Source organism: Condylura cristata, unplaced genomic scaffold (assembly GCF_000260355.1).
Source record: "Condylura cristata isolate star-nosed mole 26May11 unplaced genomic scaffold, ConCri1.0 scaffold00002, whole genome shotgun sequence".
NCBI classification, from domain to species: domain Eukaryota; kingdom Metazoa; phylum Chordata; class Mammalia; order Eulipotyphla; family Talpidae; genus Condylura; species Condylura cristata.
The window spans coordinates 19,263,726-19,276,856 of record NW_004567103.1 but is presented as its reverse complement, the minus strand read 5'-3'; the positions used below and the strand labels follow the sequence as shown (position 1 = coordinate 19,276,856).

The 13,131-nt window shown below is 38.8% G+C and overlaps 1 protein-coding gene across 1 annotated transcript in view; it reads left to right on the top strand.

Moving 5' to 3' along the window:
* UNC80 (unc-80 homolog (C. elegans)) overlaps positions 1-13,131 on the top strand; it is a 181,056-nt gene that overhangs the window by 21,251 nt on the left and 146,674 nt on the right. Inside the window, exons 8-13 of the mRNA XM_004674811.2 lie at positions 6,006-6,267; positions 6,611-6,745; positions 8,234-8,450; positions 9,092-9,232; positions 10,211-10,479; positions 11,876-12,244. Coding sequence (XP_004674868.1) covers positions 6,006-6,267; positions 6,611-6,745; positions 8,234-8,450; positions 9,092-9,232; positions 10,211-10,479; positions 11,876-12,244 — 1,393 coding nt within the window. The remainder of the gene's footprint in view (positions 1-6,005; positions 6,268-6,610; positions 6,746-8,233; positions 8,451-9,091; positions 9,233-10,210; positions 10,480-11,875; positions 12,245-13,131) is intronic.

Sequence of the window (13,131 nt, the reverse complement as noted above, 5' to 3'; positions counted from 1 at the left end):
CAGCTTATATTTTTTACATAATTTTTTCTCAACCTTAGGGAGCTTTAGAAACTAAACATAATAGCAAATGACATTTCCTTTCTCCCAAGTGGGGCTGACTCATTGAATTTACCTGTTCAGAAAAAGCAAAATATAATATCCAAGATTTTCTCTTTGTGGAAGGACATATTTTTCCCATTCTCTGACATTGCCATATTCAAGCATCTATGTATACATATATATTCATGATACATACACATATGTGCACAGTCAGACACAGCACACAACACCCACCCACATGTGTGAATTGGACAGGAACCAGAGGCACTTAAGAAAATTGAGTCAGAAAAGGTCTGGTTTTCCTGCCTAGCTGCCATGGCTTGTTGCCATGGAAATAATGCACAAGATAGAAATTTTAGAAAATGCTAATGTAAACTGTGTTTTCATTGGGGAAGTTCATCTATTAATCAGAAATGAAGATAATTCTAATAATAAAACAACACAAATATCTTAGGGACAAAAATTGCCTGTTAATATCAAAGAAATCCAGTTCCTCATTTATCTCTTTGCCTTGACCTTGAGTGTACCAAACATCACTCACTCTTTCCTGAAGTCTACAATCAGACAGCTGATTTTTTTTAATTGTATCTTTTTTTGTGAGTTAACTTTGATTTACAACATTGCATGTAATTCAGATATCTAGGTTCACACCTCTTGAGCCGAACATTACCATGCAGGCCCACTACCCAAGCCCCATCACCCTCCCTCATGGCAGCCTGGGGGCTTGTGATTTTTTCATTCATATGGGATTTCATCTCTAATTATCATATACAATCTTGACTTCTCTTTTTCTGTCTTCTACACTGCTATTTCTAGAATGTTTTCCTGCTTGTGTACTGTCTACTAGCATCTCTCAAACCTAATGAATAATAACTCCTTTTTGTAAAATCATAGTTACTGGAAAATATATTAAAGCTCTTTTCACCTTTTCAGTAGTTGTGTGTATGTGTCCTGAAGATTTATTTATTCTACTTAAAGATGTATAAAGAGAGCGCTCCCTGGTGGTGCAATGGGTAAGGATGCAGCACTGCAAACTAGCCACAGACGGCTCAGTGCGAGTTCAATCCCCAGCCCCGGAGGTGATCCACATGGTGCGGCAGACCTCTCCTGTCTTGCCCACTGCTCCCCTCAGCAGTGTACTTTCATTGATCTGCCTGTTCTGCTCCCCACTCTGTCTCTGGTGAATTCTCTCACCACCCCTATATTTCTGGCACCCTGCATTTTTGTACCCCAGCTCTGTATACATAAATAAATAAATCTTTATCTATCTATCTATCTATCTATCTATCTATCTATCTATCTATCTATCTATCTATCTATATAAAGAATTACAAACATATGCATATACTAATTATAGAAAAAAATGTGCAGGTTATAAAATAGTTTTAAAAATAAAAATCAACCCATGAGCCCATTAGGTCTATATGAACACTAATATTTTTGTATATGTACTTATTGTCATTATTTTTACATATGCCATTTAAAATACAAATTGTATAAAGTGTTTGAATATTACAGTTAGAAAGATTTCTACCATGTTGTACAATGAGAACATAACATCATTATGCAAGTTTTTCTCATATGTTAGATGGCTAGTTTATGAAAATGACTTTTATTAGTCACATAGTTGAGTGTATCTGATGATGCTGTCCTAAATGAAATGAAAATATTTATTGACAATTCTTGCTTTTATTGACTATCATCCCATTAGAATTAATACTTTAAGCCAAATAGACTAATGCTTATATAATACTGAAAGTGAAGTAGTTTGGTTATAAATATGGGACACAGAATGCTTTGCTAATGTCACTATTGTTTCAAATAAGTTTCTTTAAATATTAGATAATTGAAGTGTGAACTTAATAAATTTTGGTCACCTAAGGTACAGTTTTTAGTCTGATTTCAGTCTTACAATGGCAGAGTTTTACTGCTTGCACAGACCAGCATCTGCTGAACTCACATTACTACTAGGAATCAGGAATGATGGTGGGACTCAACTATAGTCAGTTGACTATTCAGTCCAATACATTTTGCATATAAAGATATAAACAGGGTCAACACTCTCAACATATCATTCAAGTTAGTGTTTCCCTACAGAAGTTATTTTGGATGTTGACTTAAAAGTACAAAAGTCATGTATTATGTGTTTCTGTAAGGACAATTGTGCTTGCATCGTGTTGAGTATTTGAAAATGATCTGGAAGCATTGTTTTATTACAGAGCAGGGAGGGGGAACCTCAGAGCCCCCAAAGTGCCCACACTAAAGTTTTTGTCATCTGCTGCTTCAAGACAAAACATATAGACCTTTAATGGAAAGAAACTTTAATACAGTCAGTGTGCAATACAGAAAAGACAAAAGAATATAGTTTCCAAATCAAGCACCCAAAGTTACCCATCCCCTCGTGGGTAAAAGTCCGCCCAAAAGTGATTGGCCCAGAGCAATGCCTGAAAGCCCACCACAAGTCTAAAGCACCTTCCAGCAGGGACCCATAGAAAAGGGTCAGAAACAGACGAGTCTTGGAGGAAAAGAGCACAATCAAAATCAAAGAAACGCTGCCATAGTTAACCTCCCCATGGGTCTCTCACCGACATCTGTGTCACCCAGTCCAGGACCAAAAGGCAAGTGCCGCTTCTTCACAGGTCTCTGCTCCATGTGCCTCCTCTAGGTCTCCTTCTCGTTCTCCATCCTGCTTCATTCCTTCTCCTCCCTGCTCAGCTCCCTCCACCTCTCTTTGGGAGAGGGGAGGTCAGGGAACCTGGGACTTCCCCTCTTCCTGGGGACCACCCTGTTGCAATTTAAGATAAATGTTCTTGGGAACTTTCTATCCCTAACAATTCTGGTTCAGTATGTCTTGGGTGAGCCTGGGAATATGCATTTTAATAACCGCCCTTCTTCATGTGCCCCTTAGAATTCTCATGGAAATAGTCCATTAGTCTCAGGCAAATAAATACCTGGAACACTGTGATAATTTATGGAACACCTCAATCTAACTTACAAACTAGAAATATTTGGGGACATGGGGTGTGGAACAGAAAGAAAATGGCAATGTTAGCTGTTAGCTAGTCTTATGAAGATTGGGTGGGGGCAGGTGTGATCTTTCTGTTGAGCTACTAATATCTACTCTAATAGCCTAGGAAAGAAAACAACAGCTTTCAAGACTTATAATAAGTCAAGTGATTGGCACAAATACTTGAGGACCTAAAATTACCCAGCTGGTAGCCAACCAGCCTCATACTTAGTCTTTTCTTTATAAATACAGAAGTACAGCACTGAGGGAAAATCCTTTTATTCTAGGTGGTGAGTGGGTTAGTCCATGCTTTTTTAAGAAAGAGGATGAAATGGAGGTTGAGGGGACCAGAAAAAGTGGTAAAAATCTCTTGGGAAACTAGTACAAATGAAAAACAACATTGCTACTTTCTTTTAAAATAGACTTTATGGTGTCATCATCAGGGTCTCAGGAGGAAATCAGTGGCATGCCAGGCAATTTGAAGAAAGATTGACAGGGATTAGTTACAAAAGCCTGGAGAGGTTGTGGAGTTAGTGCAGTGCTCCAGGGATGGTGCAGACTGGAACCTACCAGCTCCAGGTCTGAAGGGAAAAGGCACTGGGGTGTGGGGAGAACTCTGGTGGGAGCTCCATCAGGGACCAAGTTCTTGCCCACCCTGGGTCACAATGCCAGGCCTTGGCAAAGTTTAGTGAGGGGAAAAAAATCATTGTCCCGTCTCCTGTGGGAAACTCTTTGGCCAAATTCAGTGAAGGATCACAGACATGGGAACTTTGATGAAGTCTCTACAGATAAGTCTTCCAGGATAAGGAGGTAGGGAAGAGTGAAGAATGGGTGGGGTCAGGGGCCAGAGATAGGCACAAATAAAAAGTTTCCAGACCAGGATGGGAAACTCACTTTTGAATTTAACCCTTGGGTGTGTTACAAAAATTCAGCAATTCATAAAATTCTGAGACTCAGAATTACATAACATTTTATATTACATATAATCTAATAAGATGATTATTACATAATAATAAGATGATTATTACACAATGGAAAGTTAGATAATAAAATATTTGGGAAGAATATACTTAACACATCATCAAGGAGATAATGAGAGTAAATTATGTTATTTATTTTAATATTTTATATGTACAATGTTATATAAATGTAAATATAATTATATATACTTATGCAATCTATATATTATACTTATATACAATCTATATATTATTGTAACAGTATTTTACACATATAATATATATATACTTTAGATATGTATGTAGTATGTGTTTATTATGCTATGTATACAGATCTATATTTGTATATCATATACCATATATGACTGTATATATAAATGTATACACCTATAATTATATTGTACATATAGTATATACATACATTTGTATATAAGTAATGGATATTTAGTCCTTACTCGTAAAGCCCAAGTTCTTAGTGTTCTTTGAAAATGCAGAAAATAGTACACAGTCCCCCAGTGCTCCATTGTATATCTTTTCACAAAGATATGCATAGGTAGAACAGAGAATTAAAAATACCCCAGTGTAGTACATCACAGAGTAATTAATATTTGTTCAATGAATGTACATAACCAGCTTTATTTTTCTGTTCTCCTTTTATGGACTTTAAAAATATTCTCTACTTTTTTATCACATCAAATTTCTGCAGTGAACATTTTTGGACATATGTCTTTGTATACATGGGCAGGAGTTTCTTCAAGGCAGAATTTCCATTTGGAATAGAATTTCTGGATCATAGATTAAGAACACTTTAGAACTTAGTAATTATCACCAAATCGTGCTTTGAGTTACCTGACAATGTAGGAGTGATCTCACTAGTTCATACACTTGGAAGTGCACACTAGCTTCAGGTTTCCACAGTCTTTTAAGTTTTGTGGCTATGATGTAAATCTACAATACATTTCCCTGATTATTATGAAGTAAAGTCTCTGTATATTTATTTTGTCTTAGGTTATTTTTTTGCAGTGAAATTTCCTTCCATACCCTTTGTCTTTGAGCTGTTTGTCTTTTTACCGATAATTAAAAACATTCTTCATTAATGACAATACTCCTCTATAGCCTTGATATGTTGCAATTATCCTCTATACTTTGTTTACATTTTATAGAAGTTTTAAATATGAATATAAGTCAAATAATAATCAAGATAAAAAGCATACACATTGGGGCTCTCCCTGGTGGCGCAATGGGTTAAAGCACCACATTAGGAAGCTGTGCAAAGCCACTGCAGCATAAGTTCCATCCAGCGCCTTGGGAGCTGACCCACATGGCGCGGCAGACCTCTCCTGACCTGCCCACTGCTCCCCTCAGCAGTGTACTTTGTCAGTCTGCTTGTTCTGCTCCCCACTCTGTCCCTGGTGAATTCTCTCACCCACCACACCTCTGGTCTGTACCCCAGTTCTGTAAGCATAATAAATAAATCTTTTAAAAAAATACTTATCAACTCCCAGAAGTTTCCCTGTGCTTCTTTGCAGTTGACCCTCCCCCTCTTCCATTCTTACCCCATCCATTGCCAGCTGCTGACTTGGTTTCTATCATTATAGATTGGCTCCCAATTTGGTAAAATTTTATGTAAATGAATACATATTCTTTTTTGTCTGATTTTTCTTACTCAGCATAATTATTTAATCTATCAATAGTTCCTTCCGCCTTTACAGCTGAGTACTTAGCATGGACATGCCAGCATTAATCAGTCCCCTGTAGAAGGGCATTTGTGCTATCTTTGGACCCTCTGCATCCTCACAGAGTCTTCACTTATTTCTCTAGACTTCCATCATGGTCACCACACAAAAGGAGTGATATCCGTTAGGGAGTCATTATAATAAACCAGGCAAAAGAAAAGGGAATGATACATGAACAATGAGAAAGCCACAGCGATAGACCACGTTGCTGAACCTTGGAATGTTTGTCTGCCCATATAATTGTTTTTCTGCCACTTGGAACAGGGCTTCTCTGGTGATACCTCCTTGCCAAAGGTCCCGCTATGCCACCTACTTTGATGTTGCTGTTCTTCGCTGCCTACTCCAGCCCCACTGGTCTGAGGAAGGCACCCAGTGGTCTCTGATGTATTACCTACAAAGGCTGCGGCACATGCTGGAAGAGAAGCCGGAGAAGCCCCCTGAGCCTGACCTTCCTCTCCTTCCCAGACCGAGGAGCAGCTCCATGGTGGCAGCAGCTCCCTCACTAGTGAACACCCACAAAACCCAGGTAAGAGAAACTCATCCATTGTTCTTGAAACCTATTTCTGCGGTAACGAATTCTCTTTTTTCTTCTTTTTACTTATTGTAGTGCTAGTATCTTATGGGAGATCTGTCGAGTGAAGATATAAAATGAATGACACCAGCATTTTACTAAACATGACTTAACCTTTTTCCATAATTCAAAATTGGCCAGTAGCTCAATGACATCAGTAGGTATCTTGCCAAATCCTTCATAGATATCAAAACAGAAGACATTTCCCTATGACAGAGATGGCATCAGAGTATGAAAGTGCTTGGAATACAAAGCCCTAAATCCTTCATCATTAAGTTTATGCGTACTATCTGTTAAGGATCTCACCATGAAGTGTAATGAAGAGGAAAAATCTCTCAGCCCTGAGGCCTTTTCAAAGGTTTCATTGACCAATCTGCGGAGGTCTGCAGTTCCAGACCTTTCTACAGACCTTGGCATGAACATTTTTAAGAAGGTGAGTAAAATCACTTGTGCTTTTGTTATTTTGATAGTTTAAAGAAAACTCTCCATTTACAGCAACATGGATGGAGCTAGAAGGGACAATGCTAAGGGCAATAAATCAGAAAGAGAAAGATAAGTACCAGATGGTGTCACTAATATATGAAATATAAAGTAACTAAACTAACAGATTAAATGAAGCTTAAAAATTAATCTTTGATAGTTGACTACAGAACTGAAACACCAAAGTGGGAAGGGGGATGCAAGAGGTAGGATAGGAGAGATGAAGAGGAAGCACCGTGGTGTACAGTGGTAAAATATGGGAAGTTGGTGGTGAGTGCACTACGGTGGTAATACCTGATGGGGCATCCCAATATTACCTCAATTAATTAACCACTTAATTAAGGCTTTAAAAATTCCCAAGCAAATTTTACAGGAACTACACCTGAGAGGAGAAAGCAGATATTGTACAAAATTGGAAAAAATTATGGAAATATATTAATTAAAGAGCATTCTTTCCTTTAATTAATTGATTGATAATTAATTAATTTAAGAAACAACACACTTTAATTCTCAAAAAATAAAATTTCCCAAGCAGTTCCAAACTTTTAGTGGCCTTGGATCTTGAACTTATTTGAATGGTTAGAATATTGGGTGTGACCCAGAGCACAGCACACCTTTGCCTTCCCTTATGGGACACATATGAAGCTGTCTGACTGGAAGAACTGATCTCCATCTTTAACAATAGAACAGCAAAAACAACAACAAAAATACTGACTCATCCTCATGGCAATGCAAGGATCTGAAATTCAAATTTTACATTACACTCAAATTCACCTGTTGGCCCTATTAAAGCACACACTGTTGCCCTAGCTTCTGATTTTCTGATTCGGGATGTCGGGGTTGTTAGCCTGTAGGTTTGCATTTCTAATAGTTTCCCAGGTGATGCTGATGCTGCTGATCCAGAGGTCACACTTTGAGCACCAGCTGGTTTCTAAACAAACCAGCAGAAAGAACCACTCCTTTTTGCTCATTTCCTTTAACATTTTTTTTTTAACACACTGTAGAAATTGCTCCCACCTATAATGGGTGCTATTTAGTGAGCTGTGGCTCCTCTTCCTGGAAGTTGTTTATATATATATATATTTTTTTTTTTTTAAAGATTTATTTTTTTATTCATACAGAACTGGGGTACAGGCCAGAGATGCAGAGGGTGAGAGGATTCACCAGAGACAGAGTGGGGAGCAGAACAGGCAGATCAATGAAGTACACTGCTGAGGGGAGCAGCGGGCGGGTCAGGAGAGTTCTGCCACACCATGTGGATCTCCTCCGGGGCAGGCGGGGATTGAATTCATGCGGGGAAGTGGCTTAAGCTTCTTAGTGCAGTGCTTTAACCTGCTGCGCCACCAGGGAGGGCCAAGTTGCTTATATTTTATTGCAGGTCACGGCACTCTCTGATCAGCCTACTATAAACTCATCCTTTGCTCTCATCTCATCCTTGTAGTTCAAGAGCCGAAAGGAGGACCGAGAGAGGAAAGGCTCCATCCCTTTCCACCACACAGGGAAGAGGAGGCCGAGGAGAATGGGGGTGCCATTCCTGCTTCACGAGGACCACCTGGATGTCTCACCCACCCGCAGCACATTCTCCTTTGGCAGTTTCTCTGGACTAGGAGAAGACAGGCGAGGCATCGAAAAAGGAGGCTGGCAAACCACGATTTTAGGTGACCATGAGTAGCTTCCAAAGCAGGGCAGGGCTTGAATGACCTGTCTAGAAATCTGAACCTAGGGCTCTTGGGTCGATCTGGTGCTTTCTTGAGTAGCGCAGTTTAGAAATTTGGGCCAAAAGGAAACTCCTCAATACCTAAGTAGTGCTGTGTCTTTATAGTCCAAGAAATTCAGAAAAGTAAATTAATTATGTAAGAATCCTGTGTAACCTGACATGCCCCCTTTCCTGGATTACTCTAGACCTAGATCCATAGCCTAAAAGTGTTGTGTGTATTAACTTTCATGGTGAAACCAAAGACAGCCTTTAAATGTGATATTAAATAAGGAAGACGTAAAGAAACATTTCCCCCTTGTTGGGTGTCATATCAGAAAGCCAGGCAAAATCCAGAGCTGACAGCTAGTCAGGACCCAAGAAGGTTCTGACATTTGGTTTAGATCAGGGCTGACCTTATCAGGCAGCTTCATCCATCCTCTTGACTTGAATATTCCCCAGGCAAGTTCAATTCCTGCTATTTGACTTTGCCTCAAGTGCTTCCTAAAATTCCCTAACTCTCCCTGCTGTCCTTTGTGAAAGCAAAAATCTCCGCATCGAGTCGTTCCAATTTTAAAAGCCCTTGTGGTCTCTTGTCCTTCTCAGGGAAATTTACCCGGCGGGGCAGCTCGGACGCAGCCACGGAGATGGAGAGCCTGAGTGCCAGGCACTCGCACTCCCATCACACGCTGGTGAGTGACCTGCCCGACCACTCCAACAGTCACGGAGAAAACACAGTCAAGGAAGGTGGGTCGGAGGCGGCGCCTGCAGGCGGGAGTTCAGGTTCCTTTTCCTGTTTTTACTCCATGCTCCATTTTCATTGCAATCTGGCTGCTTCTGCTTTTTGAAAACTTGCATTCTTGTATTATATTGCTTGAGAATTTATGTATGGTCCATTTTTAGAATTTGCTCAGTAGCAAGACCTATTTGACAGCACCACACCTCCAGAGGGAAAGCAAAAGCAGGTCATTCATCTTCATCTGGTTTCAAAAAGGTCACAGGGTTAGCAGAGACTAGAGAACATCTAGACTTCATACTTTGTTCCGCTCTCCACTGCCTTCGAAAGGCTTGTCCACGGTCAGCAAAAAAAAAAAAAAAAAGTCCCTGCCTCTGGAGACCACAAAGTCCTTGCTCAGACAGCTTCTGACTTAGTTAAGTGCCTGAGGTGCTTCAAAACATGTCTCTGGGTGGAATGCAGGACTGCGACTTGGGTTCTTGTTCTGTTGTTTTAATGTACAAATGTCCACTAACCCTTTTCTTTTCCCCGCTCTGGACTGCATTTGATGACATTCTTAGTTACCACCACACATCTATCGCCTATTACTCTTATATGTACTAGATAAAGCCAAATATTTTAACACTTACAAACACATGGGGGAAATGCTTTAATTAATTAAACACATTTATATCAACGATTGTCTGCCATTGGAGTGGGTAAAATTCACTTATAAGTTAAATTCTAGCCTGGGTGTAGTGAAGTCATTTTGAATCCATATTTTCTGTAAGTTATATATAGCAATGTATATAATGAATAAGTATTATTCATTATTTATTACATGACTTTAATGCTTTTGGTCATTCCCGGCAAGTAGAAACTATCTTTGAGACTATAAATCAAACATCTCCAAAAGCTACAACTGTGATTATGATCATGCTTTCAATGATAATGTCTGATATGGTGCCACAGGTTAATGAGAATCTAAGCCATCGCTTTCCTTCCAATAGTGCGATCCCAGATCTCCACTATCACAGTTGCCACCTTCAACACCACGCTGGCTTCATTCAACGTAGGCTACGCAGACTTTTTCAGTGAGCACATGAGGAAGTTGTGCAACCAGGTTCCTATCCCAGAGATGCCGCACGAGCCCCTGGCGTGTGCAAACCTGCCTCGCAGCTTCACTGACTCCTGCATAAACTACAGTTACTTGGAGGACACGGAACATATTGATGGGACCAATAACTTTGTCCACAAGAATGGCATGCTTGATCTTTCTGTAAGGCGCAAGAGTGTTTTTCATCAAAGCTTAAAAGATATTGTGTGTTCGGTGCAGCTTTTACAATGTTGGATAAAATAGACATATACTTTCTGGAAAATGTTGAACATTAAAGTGAAAAATCCACCTCTGTAAAAGTTCACCTCTTAGATGATGTCCACCATCTTAAATGCTCCTTTCCTTTTCTTTCAAACATTCTATTAGATCTACTCAGAATACTTTTATACTCAAAAGATATAAGAATCCTGAATACACACATATACATATACATAAATGTGTGTGTTTTCTTAGCCTTTTTTTTTTCAAGAATGAAAGTGAAAACTTCTCAGTTTATATTCTTTTCTTACATAAGCAACATGACTGTAAACCTCCTATGTAGCAGGGAAGAATGAACAGAAGTCCTATAAAAGGTTTCAACCCACATTCTCAAGAGTGCCTGTTTTGATTATAGTTATTAGCAAATGAAAAGATTGTTGTGTTTTACAATTATATTTCACAAAATTTTCTATTTCATGTTAGGGAATTGACTCAGTAAATAATTGAATATATTAAAATCAATATAAGGCTATAATTTAAACAGAAATATTTGGCATTTGAAATTAGTATAAATAATGGTACAATTGTGAATGCACAAATGCCCCTCTATTATGTACATAAGGAAGTCATTGTTCGCTACAGATTTTTCGTGAAAGTGAAAGGCAGAGAAATAAGATATTTTGATTTTAAAAAATCACATGAATATTTTCACTTGGGTAAAACGGAAGCTGCAAGTCACAAGGTCAGCTCCAATTACTCTCCATAAATTCTCCATGTTTCTGTATCCTCACTACATTTGTCTATAGCATGATAAGATTTGAAATACATACTTAAGTGAGGTAGTACATACAGACCTTTTTTTTTAAGATTTACAGGTAGATTACTGAAATACACTGCTGAGAGGAGCAGCAGATGAGACAGGAGAGGTCTGCTGTGTCTTGTGGGTCAGCTCCCCATGCAGGGATCAAACTCATGTTGCAGTGGCTGCTGGTAGCTTGATAGTGTTGTGTTTTTAACCCCTGCGCCACTAGGGAGGCCCCTACACATACTTTTTTTTTCTGAGATACTCAGGAATTTTCCCGATTTTTAAATTTTTTTATTATAATAGTCCATTTTTGCATCATTTTGTGCCTTTTTCCATCTCAGTTATAATCCCCGCCCATACATACATTTTTAATGCTTTACATGATTCATATGCTACATAAAGTATAAACACAAGGCCCCAGTGCAACTTAGTTACATTTGAGAGTTGCCTATATTATTTATGCTCATATGCATGGAACAGCCTAAAAAAATAGATTACACAAATCAAATTTGTACGGGAAGAAGAATCACCTTTTGTTTTATCTCTGTCTTGCAGGTTGTTCTAAAGGCTGTTTATCTTGTCCTTAACCATGACATCAGCTCTCGCATCTGTGATGTGGCGCTAAACATTGTTGAATGTTTACTTCAACTTGGTGTGGTGCCCTGTGTTGAAAAGAACAGAAAGAAGAGTGAAAACAAGGAAAATGAGAGTGTGGAAAAGAGACCAAGTGAGGGAACTTTCCAGTTCAAAGGAGTTTCTGGAAGTTCCACCTGTGGATTTGGGGCCCCTTCAGTTAGTGGCGCTGGAGAAGGAGGAGGAGAAGAAGGAGGAGGTGGTGATGGAGGAGGTGGAGGAGGTGATGGAGGAGGAGGTGGAGGAGGTGGAGGTGGACCCTATGAGAAGAATGATAAGAACCAAGAGAAGGTACGACCAATAACTTTTGTTTCCTAACTTCTTTCCAATGTTTACTGCTAACAATTTGTTGATTCAGAACAGCAATTAATTACTAAAGCAATAGAGTAATGAATCTAGAAATCTTTTCATTAGGTTCTCAGTTGGCAGTAGTAGAAACAGATAGACGAAGCTATATTATAAATTCAAAAACCATTGCCATCCAAGAAATGCTATAGCTAATTGTCTGGTCATGTTATTTCTGCAGGATAACATCTCAGAGACACTATATTGCCATAATTCTCAGTCTCACCAAAGGTAGCCCTCTTTCTTAAGACCTTCGGGGTCCGGACCTAATTGAACAATGTTTTAGTCTTCTCAGTGTGCCATGCCCAAATAGCATAGACTGATTTACACAATAGGAGAATATTTTCCACAATGCTAAAGACTGGGAACTCCAAGATCAAGAGATAGTAAGATCAGTTTCATTCTAAGTTGGAAAATTCTTATAGGACCTTGCAATCAACAAGATCTTAAAATCTCTAGCAGTTGTCAATCAGATTAAGTATTTACAAGTGTAAGATTTCACTGTGTGAAGTTCTACCACCTCTATATTATTTAAATTAGAAGTTGTCCATTTTTCTTATAGAGTATTGGGTTTTTACTTCTGAATTAAGCGTTGCAGTGCTCCTTGCTGTTATAATTTATTCTCCATTTCTTTCCAGTACTACTTGCTGCATATGTAGTCTGTATTTGTCGTCTGTTTCTTCATTTCATTGTCTATTTATTTTCTCAATATTTGTGGCTCTGATCCAAATATTTTGGCCCCAATATTCTTGGTTGTGTTTTGAACATTTGTTTAGGATTTTCTATTCATACTATTTTTCATATGTGTCTACATATGAAAGTCCACTTCTAAT